Source organism: Bufo bufo, chromosome 1, assembly GCF_905171765.1.
Source record: "Bufo bufo chromosome 1, aBufBuf1.1, whole genome shotgun sequence".
NCBI lineage: Eukaryota > Metazoa > Chordata > Amphibia > Anura > Bufonidae > Bufo > Bufo bufo.
Window position 1 is genome coordinate 95,860,872 of NC_053389.1, and position 23,129 is coordinate 95,884,000.

Genomic DNA, 23,129 nt, shown 5'->3' on the forward strand with positions numbered 1-23,129 from the left:
AGCAGATCATTCATGAATACTGGGCGACTAAAGTAACCACACATGTACTCTCTGGATTGAAACACCCCATTACTTCCTGGCTGTTATACAGTTGAGTGGAGTAAACCTTGGGCTAATTTTAAGTGGCCCCCTACATATTACTTTTATAGCACCTGTATTTTTATGCACTGGCTCAAGGAAATGTGGAAATTTTCACTTGAGAGCAAATTGTAAGAAACAAGAGGCCTTAACATGTGGCTGAATATAACTTACATACTGTACGATGGAAGGAGTAGGGGGATATTAAAAATGGTTAAACTTTGATAGACTCAGCATTTTATATACACCTCAGTTATGAAGTAATCTGCCATGATCATAGCTTTTCAGTATTTTGTTTACAACTTTGTATTTTTTTTCCCAAGAAAATGGTTTAATAAAATATTTGTTCAAAAATAATTGTTTTGAGAGTTTTTATATATTAAAATAATACAAATCAAGAGTATATATACCATAGAGACAGCCAGGTGTCTGTCATGGGGCTGCAAATAACACGAGGATCATGGAGAGGAAACAAGCAAAAAGGTCTCCTGTCCCAGGTGGACAGAGATGTGGAGAGGTTAAAATAGACCTGCCCCCACACTATGCTGCCCTTACATACAGCGGCATAGTTTATAACAGATTTGCTTCAACCAGCACCAAAAAGGGGCTCAATCAGAATAATGTTTGCTACAGACCTTTCATGTATACACTTGGATAGTAATGATCACCCCCCTTATAACATCCTGAGGATCTTTGGGGTTCTCCTGGTCTCCTTCATTCGATTAAAGGTCCTTTAACATGGACTGATCTTTAGGTCAATTATTGGGGATGAGCATTTGTGGAAACAGTCAGTCATTCCCAATAACTGCCCTGTGTAAAGGTGCTGGTATGTAATGAAAGAACAAATGCTTGTTCATCGGGTGACCGTGTCATTTGGCAGACTGTCCTGTGTAAACAGGGATCTTCTTCCCCGAAACAGTGAATGTGTATGGGGACAAATGATCACAGCAGCAACTGCTCAATCCCATACAGGGGAGATTAGACCTGCATTTACATACAGCAGTTCTCTCTTCTGACTATCAAATTCTCAGGAACGTTTGATTCACTCCCAAATAAGGCTACTTTCACACTTGCGACAGAGATCCGGGAAGCAGTTCCGTCACTGTCAACTGCCTGCCGGATCCATCAATCTGCATGCAAACGGACAGCATTTGTAGACTGATCTGGAGAAATGGATGCGTTATATATTTTCTTTCACATTTTTACTGGTCTGCGCATGCGCAGACCGGAAGGACGGATCCGGCATTGCGGTATTTTTAATGCCAGATCCAGCACTAACATTTCAATGTAAATTAATGCCGGATCCGGCAACTGATCCGGAATTTTGGAAGGAGATAACACTGCAGCATTCTGCGGTCATTCCTCTGTCCAAAATGCCAGTGACTGAACTGAAGACATCCTGATGCACCCTGAACGGATTTCTCTCCATTCAGAATGCACTGGGATAAAACTGATCAGTATTGAGCCCCTATGACAGAACTCAGTGCTGGAAAAGAAAAACGCTAGTGTGAAAGTACCCTAAGAGTTTGGCTACACAGTGGGCGTGACACCTGTTGCATTCCCAAGTATCGCAGTGTAGCAGGGCAACCAGACAAATGAATGAGGTTGCAGCACGACTCACACGTTTGCCATGACCGCGACCACAGAATCACAAAACATTCAACACATATCTATATATACAGTACAGACCAAAAGTTTGGACACACCTTCTCATTCAAAGAGTTTTCTTTATTTTCATGACTATGAAAATTGTAGATTCACACTGAAGGCATCAAAACTATGAATTAACACATGTGGAATTATATACATAACAACCAAGTGTGAAACAACTGAAAATATGTCATATTCTAGATTCTTCAAAGTAGCCACCTTTTGCTTTGATTACTGCTTTGCACACTCTTGGCATTCTCTTGATGAGCTTCAAGAGGTAGTCCCCAGAAATGGTTTTCACTTCACAGGTGTGCCCTGTCAGGTTTAATAAGTGGGATTTCTTGCCTTATAAATGGGGTTGGGACCATCAGTGGCGTTGAGGAGAAGTCAGGTGGATACACAGCTGATAGTCCTACTGAATAGACTGTTAGAATTTGTATTATGGCAAGAAAAAAGCAGCTAAGTAAAGAAAAACGAGTGGCCATCATTACTTTAAGAAATGAAGGTCAGTCAGTCGAAAAATTGGGAAAACTTTGAAAAGTAAGGGCTATTTGACCATGAAGGAAAGTGATGGGGGTGCTGCGCCAGATGACCTGGCCTCCACAGTCACCGGACCTGAACCCAATCGAGATGGTTTGGGGTGAGCTGGACCGCAGAGTGAAGGCAAAAGGGCCAACAAGTGCTAAGCATCTCTGGGAACTCCTTCAAGACTGTTGGAAGACCATTTCAGGGGACTACCTCTTGAAGCTCATCAAGAGAATGCCAAGAGTGTGCAAAGCAGTAATCAAAGCAAAAGGTGGCTACTTTGAAGAACCTAGAATATGACATATTTTCAGTTGTTTCACACTTGTTTGTTATGTATATAATTCCACATGTGTTAATTCATAGTTTTGATGCCTTCATAGTCATGAAAATAAAGAAAACTCTTTGAATGAGAAGGTGTGTCCAAACTTTTGGTCTGTACTGTATATATGTAATCTTCATAGTTTTCTCAGAATTCACAATAAAATAGGAGTAGGTATATTATGCATGAAGTTAAAGGGTTAAGGAAAATGTATGACACAGTTTTTTTTACTCTTATTGGTTTTTACCCTTTAATTATTACTTGCTTAATGTAGTGAGCTTGGTAACATACAAAGTCCAACTGTTGTGTGTCAGATAACCACCAGGCCATGTCCCTAAGTGGTTAACTCTCAGGACATCACAAGCATCTCAGTGGGACCAAAAGGTATAACATTTTATACATGTAATAAATAAGACACATGAGAAGAAACGAGAATTTTGTGGACTCACCTTTAAAATCTCCCTCGCCGAGTTCATTGGGGACACAAAACCGTAGGTATAGCTGCTGCCGCTAGAAGACGACACTAGGCTAAAAAGTGTTAGCTCCTCCCGCCGGCTATATCCCCTCCAGTCGGCGGAGACTACATTCGGAAGAAAGGAAGGCACAGGGCGAAGCACCGCCTTATCTTGGTGCAGAACAAGAAATGGCTCCCTACAGGAGAGCGCCGCCAATTCAGACATGTGCCTGATGGAGGTGACCGCCACCAGAAAGGCTACTTTCCGGGAAAAAATGCAGAGAGAAACAGTGTCAAGAGGCTGTAAGGGAGCTGATTGGAGATAACCAAGCACAAGGTTCAAATCCCAAGAGGGTAAAGGGGGGCGATAAAGAGGGATAGTGTGAGGGAACCCTTGGAGAAAGGTCTTAACCCGGGCCTTTAGCGCTAGAGGTCACTGGTAAAAGATTGCAAGCGCCAACACCTGCCCCATTACGGAACTAAGACAAAATCCAGCCCCATTTGCAAAAAGGAGAGGATTGTGGGAAGGGAGAACAGAACAGAACAGAGAAGCACAGGAAAGACTTCCAAGTCCCGTATCTTAGATGACCTCGGCTTCCTGGCCTTAATCATGGTGCGAATGACTCCATTGGAGAAACCCCGCCACTTCAGAATGGCGGTTTCAATAGCCACGCCGTTAAACGTAGCAATTCTAAATGCTGGTGGAAAACGGGTCCCTGAGAGAGAAGGTCATCCCTGAGCGGAAGCGGCCACAGAGAGTCTCCTAGAAGAAGGATGAGATCAGTGTACCAGTCTCACGCGGCCAATCTGGGGTGATGAGAATCATCTGGAATGCCCTCCCTCTTGATCCAGCGAAGGAGCCAGGGTAGGAGAGGGGAGGGGAAGACGTACAGGAGGGAAAAGCCGTCCCATGTGGCCACCATTGCGTCTACTGCGCATGCCCGGGGATCTCTTGTCCGCGAGATGAAGGTGGGAAGCTTATGGATGGATGCCATCAGATTCACGTCCGGACAGCCCCAACGGAGACAGATGGAGTCGAACACCTCTAGGTGCAGAGACCACTCGCCCGGGTCCACAGTCTTCCGGTTGAGGAAGTCCGCCGTCCAATTCTCCACTCCTGGAATGTAGACTGCTGATAGCGCTAATACATGTTCCTCCGCCCACTTTAGAAATTTGGCCGACTCCGCCATCACCGCCCGACTGCGGGTCCTTCCCCTGGTGGTTAATGTACACCACCGATGTGGCATTGTCCGACTGGATCCGGACCGGAAGTCCCCTCAAAAGGGGAGTCCAATGAAGCAGGGACAAATGAATGGCCTGAAGTTCCAGGATGTTGATGGGCAGTCTGGATTCCAACAGAGATCATTTGCCTTGGACTGTCCGAGGTAGGAAGATTCCACCCCATCAGAGGATGCTGGGATCGGTGGTGATGACCGACCATGAGACCGAGAGAAAGGATTTGCTGAAGACCAAGGTTGGAGTCGAGAGCCACCACCTGAGTTCCGACTGCACCTGCGGAGGAAGGGTGATGGTATGATCCAAGGAACTCTGTCTTGTCCCAAGATAAAAATCGCCGCTGGAGAGGACGAGGAAAGTAATCAGCCTTCTGGGATTCAGTGCTGACTTCTGGAAGTTCACCAGCCAGCTGAAACGTGCCAGGGTGATGAGTAAACGGTCCTCGTTCTGACCAGAAGTCGCAGCCTTGACGAGGATGTCGTCCAGATAGGGAATCAGGGCGATGCCCCTAGAACAGAGAAGGGCGAGGAGTGGAGCGAGCACCTTCGTAAACACTCGGGGTGCAGTTGCAAGGTCGAAGGGTAGAGCCACAAACTGATAGTGGTGAGACTTAACCAAAAAAAACATTGGTGCGTGGGTGCAATGGGAATGTGAAGGTACGTGTCCTGAATGTCCACCGAGGAAAGGAACTCGCCCCGTTCCAGAGAGGCAACCACAGAACGGAGAGACTACATCCTGAGGTCTAGAACCAGGCGAACGGATCCCTCTTTCTTGGGGATAACAAACAGGTTTGAATAAAAACCTGTGAACTGCTCCGCATACGAATCGGGGAGAACTCTGTTTCTGGGCGGATAGGAAAGGAAGAATCGGTCCGGCGGGGTGGAGGCCAACTCTATCTTGTAAATCGAGTTACTATCTCGAGTACCTATTCGTTGGAAATGTGGGACCACCAAACTTCCTGAAAAAGGAGAAGCCGACCCCCAACCCGAGAGGGCCGGGCTGCCACTTCAAGCTGAAGATTGTCTATTGGCTGGGGCGCCAGTCTGGTTGGGGTTTAAAGGACGGTTTTCTCTTCTGCTCTTGATTGGAAACCCTGGGTGGCGCCCCTTCCGACGGGTGTGTGCCGGAGAAGCGGCAAAAGGAGTTCAAATGGGAGCTTGAGGGCCTGGAGCGAACCAGACACTTGGCCTTGCCCTGTGGGAGGTGGGTACTTTTACCGCCCGTGGCCTCAAAGACGATCTCGTCCAACCGAGTACCGAACAGACGAGAACCTAAAAAGGGAAGCCCCGTAAGGGAACACTTTGACGAGGAGTCTGCAGCCCAAACTTTAAGCCACACCTCATGCCGTAAAGCGACCGTGAGAGCAGATGAGCGGGCAACAAGAGAGCCAGCGTCCAAAGAGGCCTCGCAGAGGTACTTCCCCGCCTGAGAAATCTGCAGGGCCAAAGACTGGAAGATCAGCCACAATATCCTGGTGCAGGCGAAGGGCCCATTCAGAGACCGCCTTAGCCACCCACACTGAGGCAAAAGTGGGATGAAGCGCGGAGCCAGTTGCCACAAAGGCGGACTTAGTTAAAGACTCTAGGCGGCAATCCATTAAGTCCTGAAGGGACGTGCCATCGGCCTACGGGGATAGCAGTATACTTAGTGAGACGCGCGACGGGCAGGTCCAGTTCGGGCGAGGACGACCATTTTGCGACCAAGTCAGGCGGAAAGGGGTGTAACAGATCGAGGCACTTAGAAGCGCTGAAACGACGATCTGAATGGTCCTATGCCTTAGCACTGACTACTGAAAAATCATCATGCAAGGGAAAGGCCTTAGGGGCTTGTCTCAAGCGGAGAAACGAAACTCCCTGGCGGCTAGACGAAGGATAGTCGTCCTGAACCTGAAAGGTGTCGCGAACAGCCACGACCAGGCTATCTACCATGGAAGCAATCTTAGAAGATTCTTCCTGATCAGAGTCTGAATCAAGTACCTGCCCTTCTGACAATATCTCGCCTGGGAGGGAGGACATGTCCGAGCGTGGCCTCGGGGGAGGTTGAGACACCGAGGAGTCAGAGGAGGGAAAGTGTCCTGGGCCACTTGTGATAAGGTCTGCCCCTAGGTTTGTCGCTCGAGGAAGGTGCGGGATGCGCAGGTGAGGACTGGTCAAACAATCGACCCATGAGAGAAAGGGTGGATTGGGAAACTTTCGATAGGTCTTCTGCCCAGGACAGGGCGTGGGCCCACTCCGGTTCCACACAGTCAGGGGGAAGTGCGGCTGCTCGGGAGGGATGGCTAGGGGCGGTCTGGAGTCTGACTGGCCGCAAGGAAACCTGAGCTCGCATTTTGCGCACATGTAGCGGGTGGTGACTGGTGGCGGGTGGGCGTCAGACATGGCTCTAAGAGATGGTCCCAGGGCTGGAGGGATATAGGGTTGTCCTACCAGAAAAGCTGCAGGTGGAACCAGGTCCTGATGTCCCCCAGTGAATCTTCCTGCCGAGCTCGTTCATCGGGTAATTGGAATCTTTTAACATGTTAAAAAATCCTGGTTTGCCAGCCGTCGCCATGTAATAGGCGCTCTGCTGCCAGCAAACAATGAGACCGTATAGGGACCTGAGATGGAATTAGCGATCACTCGTCCCTATACTGAGGAGGAGATCACTGCATGTAATAGCAGCGCTCCTCCTCCTATAGCGAGCAGGCAATTGACAGGTGGGAATGCTTCCCTCTCAACAATCACCTGCTCTATCTGCCCCTGTAATAGGGCCCTAACTGTTTCTTCACATACTTATGTGATCTTTAATGTATGTTTTTATGTATTTTATCACTATTTAGTAAGCTTTTAACCACTTAAGGGCCCTATTACATGTCTCCCCCGACTGTCACCCTGTGCGCATCACAGTAATAAACTGCAACCTGAGCAAGCCCTGCTTGAACCTTTATTGTCTAGCCTTGAAACTCTGCAACTGTGGGCATATTCCCTAGTGGATAAGGGAGTCGGCACCTACACAAGCGAAGACAAATTCTTCAATTATCTACAACCCCGACAATGAGCAACTAAACCAATTCTACTTTACATCAGTTTGATAAATCCCTCCAATATGTTTAACACAAAAATGTGATTTAAACAATAGGTAATTTTCTGATGACACATTCCCTTTAACATTGCAGGTTATCAGACAGAAAAAAAGAGAACCTTTACCAGTTTGTTAGATCCAATTTGTCTTGTGTTTGTCTTGCAACATTCTGGATTATCAGGCAGTTCCATTATATATAAAAATAAAAATTTAAAAAAAAAAAGCTAGATAACAGGAACACTCGCACACTCTCGCGCTTGCTCTTACAGCAGGAGACCATCTGGAATTTTGTTTTTAGGACTGACATTTTTATTACACATTTTTACAAAACAGAGTAAAACAATAGACAAATAAAAATATCTAAAACTCAGTGGCTTCTCATAGGCACTTCAATAAATACTTCGCCAAAACACTGAGAAAAAATAAAATAAAAAATTGTTCTGTCATAAATAAGTTACGGTGGATGTGCTCTCCCTTCACAAGTGCATCTTGCTCACGTCTCTCTTACACTTGTGTACCTTCGTCTGGAGCCGGCGCGGGTGCTAGGCAGGGGTAAGCTGCAGAACTGGGGCAACTCCAGACAGCCATGGCCTGGGAAATGGAGCCAAAAGGTTCTGTCCTGCAATAGAGATCAAACATACGATTAGATGGTCTAGGCCAGGGATGCTCAACCTGCAGCCCCCCAAATGTTATAAAACTACAACTTCCACCATGCTCTGCAGCAGGCTGAAAGTAGTAGGCTGTCCAGGAATGCTTGGAGTTGTAGTTTTGCAACAGCTGGAGGACTACAGGTTGGGTATCCCTGGTTTAGGCAGACATGCATACTACGTAAAAGGCTAAAGCTGCCCATACACTCGCATCATCTTGCCTAGCCGACAGATCCCCCCCCTCCCCAACCTTTCATATATCAAGAGCTATTCCTCACTATTTGCCCAAATAGTTGGAAAGATCAGGTTTGAGAAGGATATGAAATGATCAACGACACGCCCGAAGTAGTTTGTTCAATACTCATTTAATATATCAAGAAAAATATCATACCAGAATTCATATCCAGAGTGAATTCCATATCATTTAGAACCACATTTAGTTTCTAAGCGTTTCGGTCATCCAGTAACCTTTGTCAATGGAATCTGTGGTCATCAGTGTAGGGGTATGACTGGATATCACTAAACTGATGACCACAGATTCCATTGACAAAGGTCACTGGATGACCGAAACGCTTAGAAACTAAATGTGGTTCTAAATGATATGGAATTTACTCTGGATATGACTTCATGTATGATATTTTTCTTGATATATAAAATGAGGATTGAACAAACTACTTCAGGCGTGCCGCTGATTACCGTACTTCATATTCTGGATCAGTCGATTGCCCTCCACGTGCACCCCGATTCCTCAACATTTGGTGTGCAGACCACACATCTCTTAGGTTTGAGACCTGACCTGCAACCAATAACTGGTAACTTTGTGAGGTACACAGCAGCCAGGGGTCCAGTTTGTCTCATGGCAGAAGGCTGGGATACTAAGGTGGGTGATCATTAACGTGGGTATTATTTAGTTTGTTATTTTATAACCTTCTAAGCTTTTGAAGAAAAATTTCATTTAAATGGATAACTCCTTTAAATTTGAAGGTTTCCAGTTAGACGGTATGTACACATTTCATAGAGAAATAACAGAAGATAACATTGGGTGGGTCCTCTCATTGTGTGAGTACTTCAATGAAGACAACAGAGTGCTCAACAGCATATGATGGCTCCGAAATCTCTATGCAATGAGCCGAAAAAAGCATAATACTCCAAAGGGCACCAAAGCTATTTTGATTTAGCTATTGATAGGTATACCCAACCCCCCACAGAAGCAATCTTATGGTAGAAAAAACATATGCAGAGAGGTGCACTTCCACTTTGTAACTATTCATATATTGCTCTTGTAATACCATGCCTAGCCACATGGTGTGCTGTTAAGAAACATAAGCTATGCAAAAGCACCATCTAGTGGTGGAAACACTAACTATAGTAATTTCTATGCAAAACACTATTGGGGGGGGGGGGGTTATCATTAGGAGAATATTTGAAGTCAGTTTCGCTTGAGTCTGTGTTGGAGTACTTTGTGCCATATTTATCAAATAAACAATAACAAGACCCTATCTGGGAAGGGTTTACTATAAACAAAGAATTCAAGCCTGTTAAGGCTAATGACCTCTCTTATCCCAGATAATAAAACTTAACTTTTATTAAGTCTACTAAGATTCCTGAGTGAAATAAATGTGAGCACTACTAAGTTAAAACTTTCAGTATTTCAGCAGTAATGTCCTAGCTAGCATGTGAACCTGAGGTGCACATCCCATTCATTCACACACTATATTGCTGTATTCACAGACACAAGTAGTATCTTACTATTTATTTTGCCATGGAAGATTCCACATGCAGACACTGAATGTGTTGAAGGCTTGCTATAGCAATCTTACTGAAGTTTGACACTGACCAAGATCTCAGAACCTAAAACATGAGACTGTCCCCCAACATGTTTCGCCAGCTAACCTGGCTTCATTGGCTACTTGCATCCATCTGATACTCACCTACCAGTACACTCTAAAGTGATTGGTCTTGGTAACACGCCTCCAATCACGTGACTGCCTTTTTAAGGTCCTCAAACAGCGTTTCATTCAATTCTGTCCGTTACCCCTGATGAAGCCAGATTAGCTGGCGAAACATGTTGGGGGACTGCTGAAATACTGACAGGACATCAAAGTTTTAACTTAGTAGTGCTCACATTTATTTCACTCAGGAATCTTAGTAGACTTAATAAAAGTTAAGTTTTATTACCAGGGATAAGAGAGGTCATTAGCCTTAACAGGCTTGAATTGTTTGTACATTTATCAAATGTCACAGGTTGTTTGATAAATTTGGCCTGTCCTTAAATTAGCACTTCTGTCTGGAGAAGCTACTCCAGTTTTACTACTCCACCTCCTCCTGGAGTGAGATTGCGATTTATTAGCGACTTTATAAAAAAAGTTGCAATGATAAATCTGGAGTGAAGCTAACCACACCCACTTTTCCACACACATATTACAACTGAGTGAGTGGTGTAAAAATGCAAAAAGTCGCATATTTTTGCGCAACCGCTTAAATTTTACCCAAGAGAGCAAAAAAAGTCACAAAAGCCCTTGCGACTTTTTGACGCCAGAATTCTGGAGTGAAGGTATGATAAATCAGGGCCTATATTAGTAACTTTGCTACAATTTGTAAAAGCACACCGAGTACAGTCACAGTGAATATTCCTTAACCACGGCACACAACCCTATCCAATATCCACATGAATTTAATTAGGGAGGAGGCTCTTACTCATTTAGTATCAGTGCATCTGGAAACGCCATGGATTATCTGCCGGCATTACTAGTACTTGATTTGTGTGTGCTTCTAATATTCAGATTCTCATAGACACAAGTGGAATCATCGCTGACTCTGCAAACATAAAATATGAAAAATGCATGTAAGTACTTATATTACAACCAGGGTACAAAGTGGAGGGGAAAAGAGAAAAATAACAGGACACGGTATCTAAAACTTCCAAGAGTTGTAAATTAATTAGGCAGCAGTACTAGTATTTATAGGGTTTTGGAACCGCGCTGCTAGAGACTATGTCTCCCAGTCATCCGTGAATGGCAAAAGGGTGTCAGCCCCTCTCCTCAATGCCCGCAGGGTCCAGTCCTCCCCAAACCTCCTTCTCTGCAGGGTTGAAAGGAAATAGGCAGAATAGTGAAGCACCCTTGACACTCTTTTTTATCAAAGGTTTTATTCTACTCACGTGACGACTGATTTGTATTTTATGCCTTTTGTCTACGAACCTTTGTGAGTAGAATAAAACCTTTAATAAAAAAGAGTGTCAAGGGTGCTTCACTATTCTGCCTATTTCCTTTCAACCCTGCAGAGAAGGAGGTTTGGGGAGGACTGGACCCTGCGGGCATTGAGGAGAGGGGCTGACACCCTTTTGCCATTCACGGATGACTGGGAGACATAGTCTCTAGCAGCGCGGTTCCAAAACCCTTTTGATTTGTCTACATCAGTGTGAACAACCTACCACACTATTCCGGGACCAGCAGCAGCGCAAGTAATCTGTCCGTGTTGGGACACAGGACTGACTTTCTGTTTTTGTATCTAACTAGTATTTATAGGACAAATGGAAAACCCTAGCTCCTAGTTCTTGGGAAGCTTTGTCAGGTATTGCAGCTCATCTGTATTCAAGTGAATGAGTATGAGCTGCCATACTAGATGCAGACCATGGACCAGGGCCTGCTCTTGGTAGGATATGGACACACAAGATGGTTTTAACCTTTTATCTTGTTTTATTTTACAACTTTCCTGGGCACTTGAACTAAAGAAGACATATGCAAGTACAGGGACAGGAAATCAATGGTGCTGCCAAAAAACAAAACAAAACCTATTTTACCCAATGATTAACTCCTAACTGTGACATCAGGAGCTCCTTATCAGTCAAAATGGCTCCTCACCAAATTACCACTGGCTTCTCAGAGCAACTACAACGGTCCCTCAAGTTACAACATTAATTAGTTCCGGGATGACCAATGTAAGTTGGGTCCATAACTCTTTGGAAAACCAGTAACTGGTTCCAAAGACCAAAATGTCACCCTAGAATAAGAAAAAAGTGAAGTTTTAAGAAAAATAAGCAGATGACCTAGACATATAAAGAAAGTTCTTAAAGGGGTTATCCAAGACCTATAATGCTCCCCCATATGCCTGGTCTCCTCACAGTGGTTGTACTTACCTTGCTCCCTGGCACCCGCGTTGCTCCTGATGCCCGTACGGCTGCTGCTGCATCTCCCGGTCGTGGAGATGAACACATCTGGCGTCAGGTCGAGGTGAAGCCAATAGCAGGCCGCAACAAGGACGAGCCTCCTTAGCATCACCTGCGATGCTAGCGACGTTCGTTCCAGACACGGCCTGCTGCTATTGTTTGATCCCCACGTGCCTCCCGGCATCAGATACGACGCGGTGCCGGGGAGCGAGGCAAGTACAATCTGGGCATATGGGCATTATAGGTCATGGATAACCCCTTTAAAGGCTATGTACACCTTTGGTGGCAATTTTTTTATTACTGCATTGTACTCATTTTGAAATAAATATTTTAAAATTGGTCGTTATAAAAAATAAAGATAAAATGATGAGCAGTTTTCCCTGCACAGCTTTGAGTTTATCTACTAGCAGGATCTGTATTTTCTCTCTTTTCTGACAGAGGAGCTGACAGGCTTATTATCTGTGACCTTATAAACACATTATTCCTACTGATAAGAATGTGGCTTAAATGAGTGTTTATGACCAATATTCCTAGGCTTCTCTAGGCCCAGCGCCCCACATTTGAAAGCCGTGAGCTGATGTCGCCTGTTCTCACCGTTAGGGCTCATGCACATGACCGTATGGCTTTTTCTGTGTTTTGCGGTCCATTTTTTACGGATCCGTGGTTCAGTTTTTTGTTTCCTTTCCGTTTTTCCGTATGCCATATACATTATACAGTAATTACATAGAAAAAATTGGGCTGGGCATAACATTTTCAATAGATGGTTCCGCAAAAACGGAACGGATACAGAAGACATACGGATGCATTTCCGTATGTGTTCCGTTTTTTTGGCGGACCCATTGACTTGAATGGAGCCAAGCACCGTGATTTGCAGACAAGATCAGGACATGTTCTATCTTTTCACAGTACAGAAATACGGAAATACTGAAACGGAATGCACACGGAGACACAAGTATTTTTTGCTGAACCATTGAAATGAATGGTTCAGTATATGTACCGCGTACTGAACTAAAAAAACGGCCAGTATACTGAACGCAAAATACTGTCGTGTGCATGAGCCCTTAGTTCTCATAGACCACTAGGCCTGAAGCCTGAAGTGTCACAGGTGCTGGGATGGAGGCTGCTTATATCGCTATAGCCTGCTTCACAGGTGGTGGTAGTGAGTTTTTTTTATGTTATCACTACTACTGGACACAATAAAAAGTACCGGGGGCACTATAACTAGGACACTATATATGCTACATGACCCCTTTCCCATTGGAAAAATTTGCCCTTGCTTTCAAGATGGCAGCCATGTTCCTGACATAGCCTAAAAGATAGGCCCCCCCCTCACCCATTACCTGCTGGGATATTCAGATATTTTATTTTCCTATTTGTTTCTGAAATAAAAGGGTGTCCTGCAACTTTTGACTCGCCCTGTATACGGGGGGCTATAAAGGGGGACATTTTATATACTGGGGGCTATAAAGGGGGACATTTTATATACAGTGGGCTTTAAAAGGAGACATCGGTACTGTGGGGGCATTATGAATACTAGGGGCATTACTGGGGGGCACTACAGCAGGCAGGGTAACTACTGAAAGCGTTTAGGCGGCATTACTACTTCTGTGGCCACTATAGAGGGGCTTTACTACTATGGGAGGCACTATTTCTAATGAGGGCACACTGGGAGAGAATTATTATTGGTGGGACTTTTATATTGCCATGGGGGGGTGGGGGGGGGACTATCTGTATGGTACTGCTATTTCTGCAGTATAGTATTCGGGGGCTTTGGGGAGCAGCGCGGGCACACATTTGGGGGTAGCAGCTGGATGACACTGCTGGGGCACCAGTAGGGGGGAGATGATGAAAAGTGAGGAACCTAAGATGTCTGTGTGCCAAACTCTGCAGAGATGACATGTGGCTGAAACCTGTCATCATGGTTCGTCTGCTTCCAATGGAGAAAATGCTGAAACAGAACGTCTACATCAAAGGAGATGTCACTGGATATAATAAGTATGGCTGTATTCTAGCGCTGAATATACAGTGGCGGAAATAATTATTTGACCCCTCACTGATTTTGAGGTGAGATCTTGCGTGGAGCCCCAGAGCGAGGTCGATTGATGGTCATTTTGTGCTCCTTCCATTTTCGAACAATCGCACCAACAGTTGTCACCTTCTCTCCCAGCTTCTTGCTAATGGTTTTGTAGCCCATTCCAGCCTTGTGCAGGTCTACAATTTTGTCTCTGACATCCTTGGACAGCTCTTTGGTCTTTCCCATGTTGGAGAGTTTGGAGTCTGCTTGATTGATTGATTCTGTGGACAGGTGTCTTTTATACAGGTGACTAGTTAAGACAGGTGTCCTTAATGAGGGTGACTAATTGAGTAGAAGTGTCTAACCACTCTGTGGGAGCCAGAACTCTTAATGGTTGGTAGGGGTTCAAATACTTATTTCACTCAATGAAATGCAAATCAGTTGCTATCTTTTATTTAAAGTTATTTTTTCGATTTTCCTTTTGATGTGCTATCTGCCACTGTTACAATAAACCTACCATTGAAATGATACTGTTCTGAGACTTTTCATTTCTTTGTCATTGGACAAACTTACAAAATCAGTGAGGGGTCAAATAATTATTTCCGCCACTGTATATCTAAATAGGTCTTTAGCATTAGGGCTGGGGTATTCTGTACAGTATACTTTTTTTTTCTTTTTACTAGTGGGGCCCAAGCTTGAGGAACCGCCCAGGGCCTTTGGGCCACCTAATCCGCTCTGACTATGGGGGAATCCAGACTCTCCCCTGACAGATTAGATTGGGGTGAAAAAGAATGGCATGTTGAATTTCAAAACCTGATTATTTTTATTCAGGGAAGATGAGGTATCTGGTAGTGGCTTACTCCCCTCTACCTATTCACAACACATGCACACCTGATCGAACGGAACTTGTACATATGTGATAGGAGGAATAGCTGTACACACAGAGGGCACACAAAGCATACTACTACAGACAGCAGGCATACAAGGTGACACGAGTGGTGCTGTTTCTGGAGGAGAAAAAAATAATAAAAAAAAAATTCATACAACTCCTTTAACCCTTTCATGACGCGGCGATTTTTTGTTTTTGCATTTTTGTTTTTCGCTTCCTGCCTTCCCAGAGCCACAACTTTTTATGTTTTTCTGTTCACATAGCTGTATGAGGGCTTGTCTTTGGCAGGACAAGTTGTACTTTCTAATGCCACAATTTAATATTACACAGGATGTAGTGGGAAGCGGGTAAAAAATTCCATATAGGGAGGAATTGTGAAGATAAAATAAAAAAAAAAAACGCAATTTCGACACAGTTTTAGGTTTTTTATGGCGTTCATTATGCGGTAAAACTGACTTGGGATCTTCATTCTCCAGGTCAGTACACAAAAACTTACTCACCATATTTTGAACACCATAACTGTTTTACAGAGATGTCTATGGAGACGTGTTGGGGCTCATTTTTTCCAGGACAATCTGTAGTTTTTGATAATACAGTTGGGGTGTGTATGGCTTTTTGATCACTTTTTATTAAATTTTTTTGGAGATAAAGTGATGAAAAAATGGCAAACCAGCCATTATTTTTTTTCCGTTCCGCCATTCACCATATGGGATAACTTTTTAAAAATATTTTAATAGATTGCAACTTGTACAGAATAATGGAATTTATTCCATTATTCTGTATATAAATCACTATATCCCAGTTCAGTGCTGCCATCTGCTGGCCTTAACTGGGATGTACTAATAATGAGCCTGAAAGCCTAGTTTATTAGAACAGGGTGCTTTCCCCGGAATTGCGTGCTTCCCAATTTTAGCCTTCTCAGACGCCGTGGTGATATTTGACCACAGTATCTGGGGGGATAAATGTCCGCAATTGGCATTACTGCCGATCGTGAACATTAGCTGTGTATGAAACAGCAGGCACCTGGCGGCTATGGTGCCCGCTTCGGAGCAGGCACCATCTTTATAGACCCGACATCCGGCATACATGCACGGCAGATGTCAAGAAGGGGTTAACTGACTGAGCATACACTATATGGATGAAAGTATTGGGACACCTACACATTACGTCTACAGGAGCCTTTATGACATCCTACTCTACATTCATAAGCATTAATAATAGAAGTTGTTCCTCCTTTTGCAGCTTCCACACATCTGCGAAGGCATTCTACAAGATTTTGGAGGCAGTCTGGTGGGACTTTTTTTGTCCATTCATCTGTGAGGCCAGACACTGATGTTGGATGATAGAGCCTGGCTCGCAATCTTCTTCTAGTTCATCAAAAAAAGATGTTGGATGAGGTTGAGGTATGAAGACAAACTGAGCACAAACTGCTAAGGGTGCAGAACCCCTGTACATTGACCATGCTTACCTAGGTTGGCTAGGTGCTGCAGCTGAAGGTGCTTTGGCTTTTAACTTCTCCCCAAGTGGGTAATGAATGTTGCTATATTCGCGATCCTTTCTCCTGCCCCTCTGTGCAAAAAAAGAAGGAGAAAAAATATATATTTTTTTCACACATCAACATATTTAGGCTACATGCACACAACTGTTGTTTTGGTCCGCATCCAATCAGTATCTGCGGCTTGGGGGGGCGTGGCTAGCAAGGCATGTAAGCGGTCGCACGCTGAGTGAGCTCCCGCTTTGACCCGGTCATTTATCCGGAAAAACCTTCAAATTTGCAAAGATATACGGCCTGAGCGGTAGAAGATTGCTAGTTGGCACCTGCTTAAGTGTCTATCGAGCCATTTATGGTGGCCATGTCGAGAAAACGAGAAGGCAGAGGAATAGAAAAGGAACCCCAAGATGGCGCCGGAGCAGGCACGCCGAAGCGGCGGGAACGAGCTACTGAAATGCAGAAGGAAGCGGCAGCAAAACTATGCCAGTTTGCTCGCTCCTCACAGGCTTCCAGTAACAAGCGACGTCCGGAGACTCAGGACCTTGCGTCCCTAGACCAGGGAGACAATTCAGAGCCTGAAGGGCCGGAGCCTTCCACAATTGTGAGTAAGAGCGCCAACAGATTTGCGGCCTTACAGTTGAATAGTGAAGAGCCAGACCGTGAAGCCTGTGATTCGGACTCTGGGGAACCTACCCTCAAGGATGTGCTGCATGCCATCTCCAAATGCGGCAAATCTCTCAATGCCCTGACGGTCCAAGTAGGCGACATTAAGGAGGACATTTCTATTATAAGGCATGATTTAAAAAAATTAGCAGAGCGCACAACTGCCCTAGAAGATAGAATGGGGGATGTTGAAGACGAGGTGCAACCTAAAAAGGGAGAGGTAGTAGAACATACCCGAATGCTGAGTGTGCTATCTGCCAAGCAAGATGATATGGAGAACCGCCTGCGCCGGAATAACGTGCGCATAGTAGGAGTGCCGGAAAGGGTGGAAGACAGAAATCCTACTGAATTTTTTGAAGCTTGGCTGAAAGAGCAGTTTGGACCCGAATCTGACACCGTTGTTTGCCGTTGAACGTGCTCATAGGGTACCTACTAGGCCTCTACCACCAGGGGCCCCTCCGAGAACGGTCCTGGCTAAGTTACTACATTACAGAGATAGAGATATCCTGCTTCGTAAGGCCAGAGAAATGCCTGATATTTCCGTGGAGGGTCATAGAATCTCATTATTCCCGGACTATTCTATGGAGGTTCAGAAAAGAAGAGCGGTTCCTGGAAGTAAAAAAGCGACTGAGAGGTCTGGGAGTTCCCTACTTCATGTTATACCCAGCCAAGTTGCGGGTAGTGGCTCTGAATACAACAAGTTTCTTTGAGGATACAAAGGAGGCGACAAAGTGGCTGGACAGAAATGAACGGCAGATCCGGTTGGAACAACAGCCTCCTGCTTGAGGGGCCTTATCCTCTTGTGCGGCTGTCTGCTTAACCATCTCTCCTATGCATATTTTTCCTTATTTTGGTAGTTTTTGCATTGTTTTTATGTTAAATGCAATATAGAGAGGAAAGGAAATGAGAGATAGGGCAAAGGATCATCTGTTTACTGCTGAATATGTATAGGCATAATATGGGCTATAATAGTAGACGGGGATGTGCTAGGTGGTTAACATCCTAGGGATAGCTCAGCTAATATGTCTCGTATATATAAAGAGGGTGTAATATGTTCTATTTAACATATGGTATATATCCGGGTAAAGTGTGGGGTGTGGAATGGCGACCAGCTATAACTGCAGTGTGTGTGGACGATCTTTCGTTAGCACATCAAGTATTTCTAAGTTATTTCTAGCTGTGTTCTTGTCGCTGATACAGTTTATCAGCAGAGGATCACAACTGGCCTTACTGAAAGGTATAGTATAGTCCCACGGGCCTAGTATATGGGCGTGTTGTGGGGCCTGTCGGAAAGCCCAGTATATTGAAGCGTTCCTTAGTTTTTGCCACCAAATGGCAAGGTTTATGATTGGGGGGGGGGTTTGGGAAATGTTATTAGGCAGAGCGATTTCAGGTATGTGTGGACGCAAGGCTGGATGTGGATGTGTATGAATTGGAATGCGGCGTGCCATCCTTCAGAGCGAAGAGGAAAGATGGTCAGGGAACTAGGTAGTACTCAAATAAGGTGCAGAAGATGTTTATCTAGTACTAATGGCTAATTGCATTACATTTCTTAGCTGGAATGTGCGTGGGATTAAAGACACGGCCAAAAGGAGAGCGATCCTGGAGAGCATTCGGCCGCTACATCCTCTCATATGCTGCCTTCAAGAGACTCACTTATTGCCGGAGCAGGTACAATTACTCAGGCCATCTTGGGCGGGGGTGGGATTTCACTCCACGTATTCTACATATGCTAGGGAGGTCAGTATTTTAATTCATAAGAACATCCAGTTTTGCTGTCTCTCCGGCAAGGTGGATGATGACGGATGTTATGTATGCCTATATGGTACTCTGTACAACCAGTTGTGTGTTATATGTGGAGTGTACATCCCACCACCATACTCCCCACTTGTGGTTAGGAAGATTTTATCCTTCATAGCAGATTTCCCTGGGGTTCCAGCTCTCATAATGGGGGAATTCAATAACGTGATATGCCCTAGTATGGATAGAATGGGGATGGCGGTGAGGGCCTCATCAGGAGATTATACTCCGTTCGGTAGACTCTTACAGGAGGTGTCTCTAATAGACATATGGAGAGAAAGAAACCTGCAGGTACAGCAATACTCATGTTGTTCTAGTTCATTTAGTTCGCTATCTAGAATAGACTTGGCACTAGTGAACAAGGAAATGGGGAGATTAGTACAAGATATTACATACCTCGCTAGACGGCTGACGGATCATTCTCCATTATTGGTGTCCGCTACCTTTATACCCCCTAGAATAGGGAATGGTAAGTCATGGACGTTTAATCCTTTCTGGTTACCTTTATTAGCGGATGTGGGTAGTATCAAGGAGCAACTGGAAGAGTTTTTTAGGACCAACTTGCCTGCAACTTCACGACTAATAGTATGGGACACTATGAAAGCTTATATAAGAGGATTACTTATAGCACAGGTGAACAGGAAAAGGAAAACTAGAGCTAAGGTACAGGCATTAACGCGAGCAATGGAAGTGGCTGAAGCTAAATATGTTGATCAGCCTATTGAAAGGCATAGGGTGTTATGGGAAGAGGCACAAAAGGAGCTTAATGATAGGCTATTGCTTAACGCTAGAAATAAACAGTTCTTCCAGAATCAAGTATATTACGAAGAGGGAGAAAAGACAGGAAGAATGTTGGCCATGGTGTCTAGAGCACAACGTTCCTCCAGCTATATAGCGGCTCTTAAGGATACATCTGGGGTTCAATGTAATGCTCCGGAACAGATACTGGGGATTATGAAGGAGTTTTACTCGAACTTATATGCCTCCCGATTAACAGCTTCAGATGCAGAGATAGATTCATTTCTTGTGGGTCTGCAATTGCCGGTACTCACAATTGAACAGCGTGCTACACTAGACTCCCCTATAACAGTCACTGAGATGGAGACAGCGTTATCAAGTATGTCTAATAATAAGGATCCAGGAAGTGATGGGTTACCGGTGGAGATTTACAAGCGGTTTGCCTCAGTGATGCTGCCTCAGTTATTAGAGGTCATTAAGGAGGCAAAGACACAGAAAAAACTGCCCCCCAGCATGACTGAGGCGACGATAGGCCTATTTCATTAATCCAGGTGGACGTTAAGATTCTCGCTAAAGTATTGGCCAATCGGTTGAACACAATTATTTCTAAGCTTATTCACCCGGATCAGGCCGGCTGTATGCCAAATATGTCTATGGCGGTTAACATCAGGCGCCTTTTCCTAAATATTCAAGGGCAGGTTGGCACTCCGAATGCGGTGGTCGCATCTCTTGATGCGGCCAAAGCATTTGATAGTGTGGAATGGAGATATTTGTGGAAGGTACTGCAGAAAATGGGGTTTGGCAGTGCATTTATAGGATGGATACAACTCCTTTATAATGGCCCATCAGCTAAAATCAGAGTTAATGACAATCTGTCTGATAGCTTTGTACTACACAGGGGGACGAGGCAAGGCTGCCCTCTGTCACCTTTGCTGTTCGCGATTGCAGTTGAACACCTAGCGGAGGCTATTCGAACTTCTGAGGGGGTTAAAGGCTTCACGTATGGTACCCTGACAGAGAAAGTAGCTTTATATGCAGATGACCTGTTATTATTTCTGGATAATTGGACAGTGTCCCTTCCGGCAGCTATGGAGGCGATTGATAGATTTGGGAAAATGTCAGGTTTATGCATCAACTGGACAAAATCAGTGCTGATGCCTCTGAAGGGAGATAATGATCAGGTCAGCTCGTGTGTTGAAGGCCTACGGGTTGTTCAGTCTTTCAAATACCTGGGCATCCAGATTTCCTGCAATGATTCAGATTTTAAGAAACTGAACATCACCCCCTTGTTACAAAAATTTAAACAGAAGGTGAATGCATGGATAAAGCTACCATTATCCTTGAAAGGTAGGACTATCCTAATCAAAATGATATTGATGCCTCAGCTCTTGTACCTGTTGCATAATTCTCCAGTATGGCTTCCTTTGAGAATCTTCTATGTGGTCAATGTAATATTTAGAGACCTTATCTGGAAGAAGGGCACACCCCGCATTAAACTAGCGACTCTATGTAGACCCAAGACTAATGGAGGTCTGGGGGTTCCGGATCCATGGGTGTATTACCTGGCAGCACAATTGCAGCATATGAGGGGATGGGAGTCGACGGATGGATTGGGCACAGCCAGCAGAATTATTCAGGCAATGGTGAGGAGTGATAACTTGATGGCATCTCTGGAGGATGGCACGTTCCACAAAATGGGTAGTACACATAGGATACTGCGCTCCATCCATAATACGTGGTGGAAAGCTAGGGAAGTTATGGGCATACAGGGATATTCTGATCTCACTCATATCTGGCCGAATTTCATGTATAAAGAAGTGAATAAAGTTAATGGAGTTCAGGTATGGGAAGCAAAAGGGCTTAAATATATGAGACAGCTGTTTGATAATAATATCCTTAAAGAATATACTCAGTTACAGCAGGAATTTGAGTTGCAGAAGTTACAATTCTATTTATTCTTGCAACTTAGACACGCGTTGCGAGCCCAAGGACAGGTGGATGTGGTACGTCCTGCACAGAAAAACTCAGTATCAGACTTGGTAAAGCCTAGTGGGGGTACAGCAGGAGTGATCTCGTTGAACTATGCCTGCCTTATGGAAGCAGGAGTTCACGTTATATGAGAAATGGAGGAAGGATGCTCCGGATTTAACGGAGGAGCAATGGGACACTGTCCTAGAAGACTTTACTCAGGTAGCGATAAGTGAGGCTCATAGGGTGTCTCAACTCCTGTTGGTGCACCGCGAATATAAAACACAGGTCCTTTTGAAGAAAATAGGGTACAGAATGGATGATTGCTGTCCGAGATGCGATGTGGCGAATGCAGACCTCATTCACTTAATGTGGAACTGCCCCAGACTAAGGAGATACTGGAAGGGAGTGGAAGGGATAGTAAGGAATGTATTTGAAGTTAGACTTGATATGTCGATTGTGACCTGCATATTGGGATGTGTGGAATTGTCAGAGGCAGCGCCTGAGAAGCGACTGGCTATCCTTCGAGTGCTGTACCAGGCGAGAAAGGTGATAGCGTTTCACTGGTTGGATAGACAGCCGCCATCGGTGAGTGAACTGGAAAATAAAGTACATATGCTGATACGCCTTGAAAAATATGTCTATCATAAAAGAAACTGTCTCAAATTTTTTTTGGGAAAATCTGGTCACTATGGATTCAACATTATAATATCCAAGTGTAAGTGTGTGAATGGGGGTATGGAAGAGGTTACTAGAGGGGGTACAAGGAAGTATTCTAGGGCTATTTGATTTGATTTGACTGAACTAGTTGCTTCAGGAGTCTCCTGAAATGTATACACAGAACGTCATGTTTTTATGTCTGTATGTACATGATTAATGTATATCATAGATCAAAATATGGATCTATATTGCGATGTAATCCTGTGTCGAGCTTTGTGATATTGCTTTGCTAACATGCCGGACCTTGTTATTATGGGACTTTGTTAGATTGCTCTTGCCTTGAAAGGTTTTGTGGGAGGGATTTTTAGATGTCACAACATCTTTTGTTTTGGAAAATATCTAATAAAAATTACCTGATTCAAAAAAAAGTATCTGCGACTTGGATGCGGACCCATTCACTTCAATGGGGCCGCAAAAGATGCGGACAGCACTCCGTGTGCTTTCCGCATCTGTTGCTCCGTTCCGAGGTCCGAAAAAAATTATATAACCTGTCCTATTGTCCGTTTTGCGGACAAGAATAGGCAATCATATTAATGGCTGTCCGCACCGTTCCGCAAATTGCGGAACTCACATGGACACCATCTGTGTTTTGCGGATCCGCAATTTGCAGACCGCACACTGGTCGTGTGCATGTAGCCTTAGGGGTAAATCCATAAAATCTACGCTCATAAGGCAGCAATGCCATACAGTGCGACACTGCATACATCC

At 44.6% G+C, this 23,129-nt stretch overlaps 1 protein-coding gene across 2 annotated transcripts in view; it reads right to left on the reverse strand.

The window, feature by feature from the left end:
• Positions 1-7,598: 7,598 nt before the first annotated feature.
• Positions 7,599-23,129, reverse strand: part of LOC120997090 (tyrosine-protein phosphatase non-receptor type 11-like) — a 147,835-nt gene continuing 132,304 nt past the window's right edge. Inside the window, exons 14-16 of one of the 2 annotated variants that reach the window (XM_040427032.1) lie at positions 16,509-16,609; positions 10,667-10,786; positions 7,599-7,941 (exon numbers count right to left, since the gene is read on the reverse strand). In XM_040427032.1, the coding sequence (XP_040282966.1) occupies positions 10,702-10,786; positions 16,509-16,609 (186 nt within the window). In that variant the 3' untranslated portion in view covers positions 7,599-7,941; positions 10,667-10,701. Of the gene's footprint in view, positions 7,942-10,665; positions 10,787-11,832; positions 11,972-16,508; positions 16,610-23,129 lie in introns of those variants that run through there. The other variant, XR_005778082.1, reaches the window with a different exon arrangement.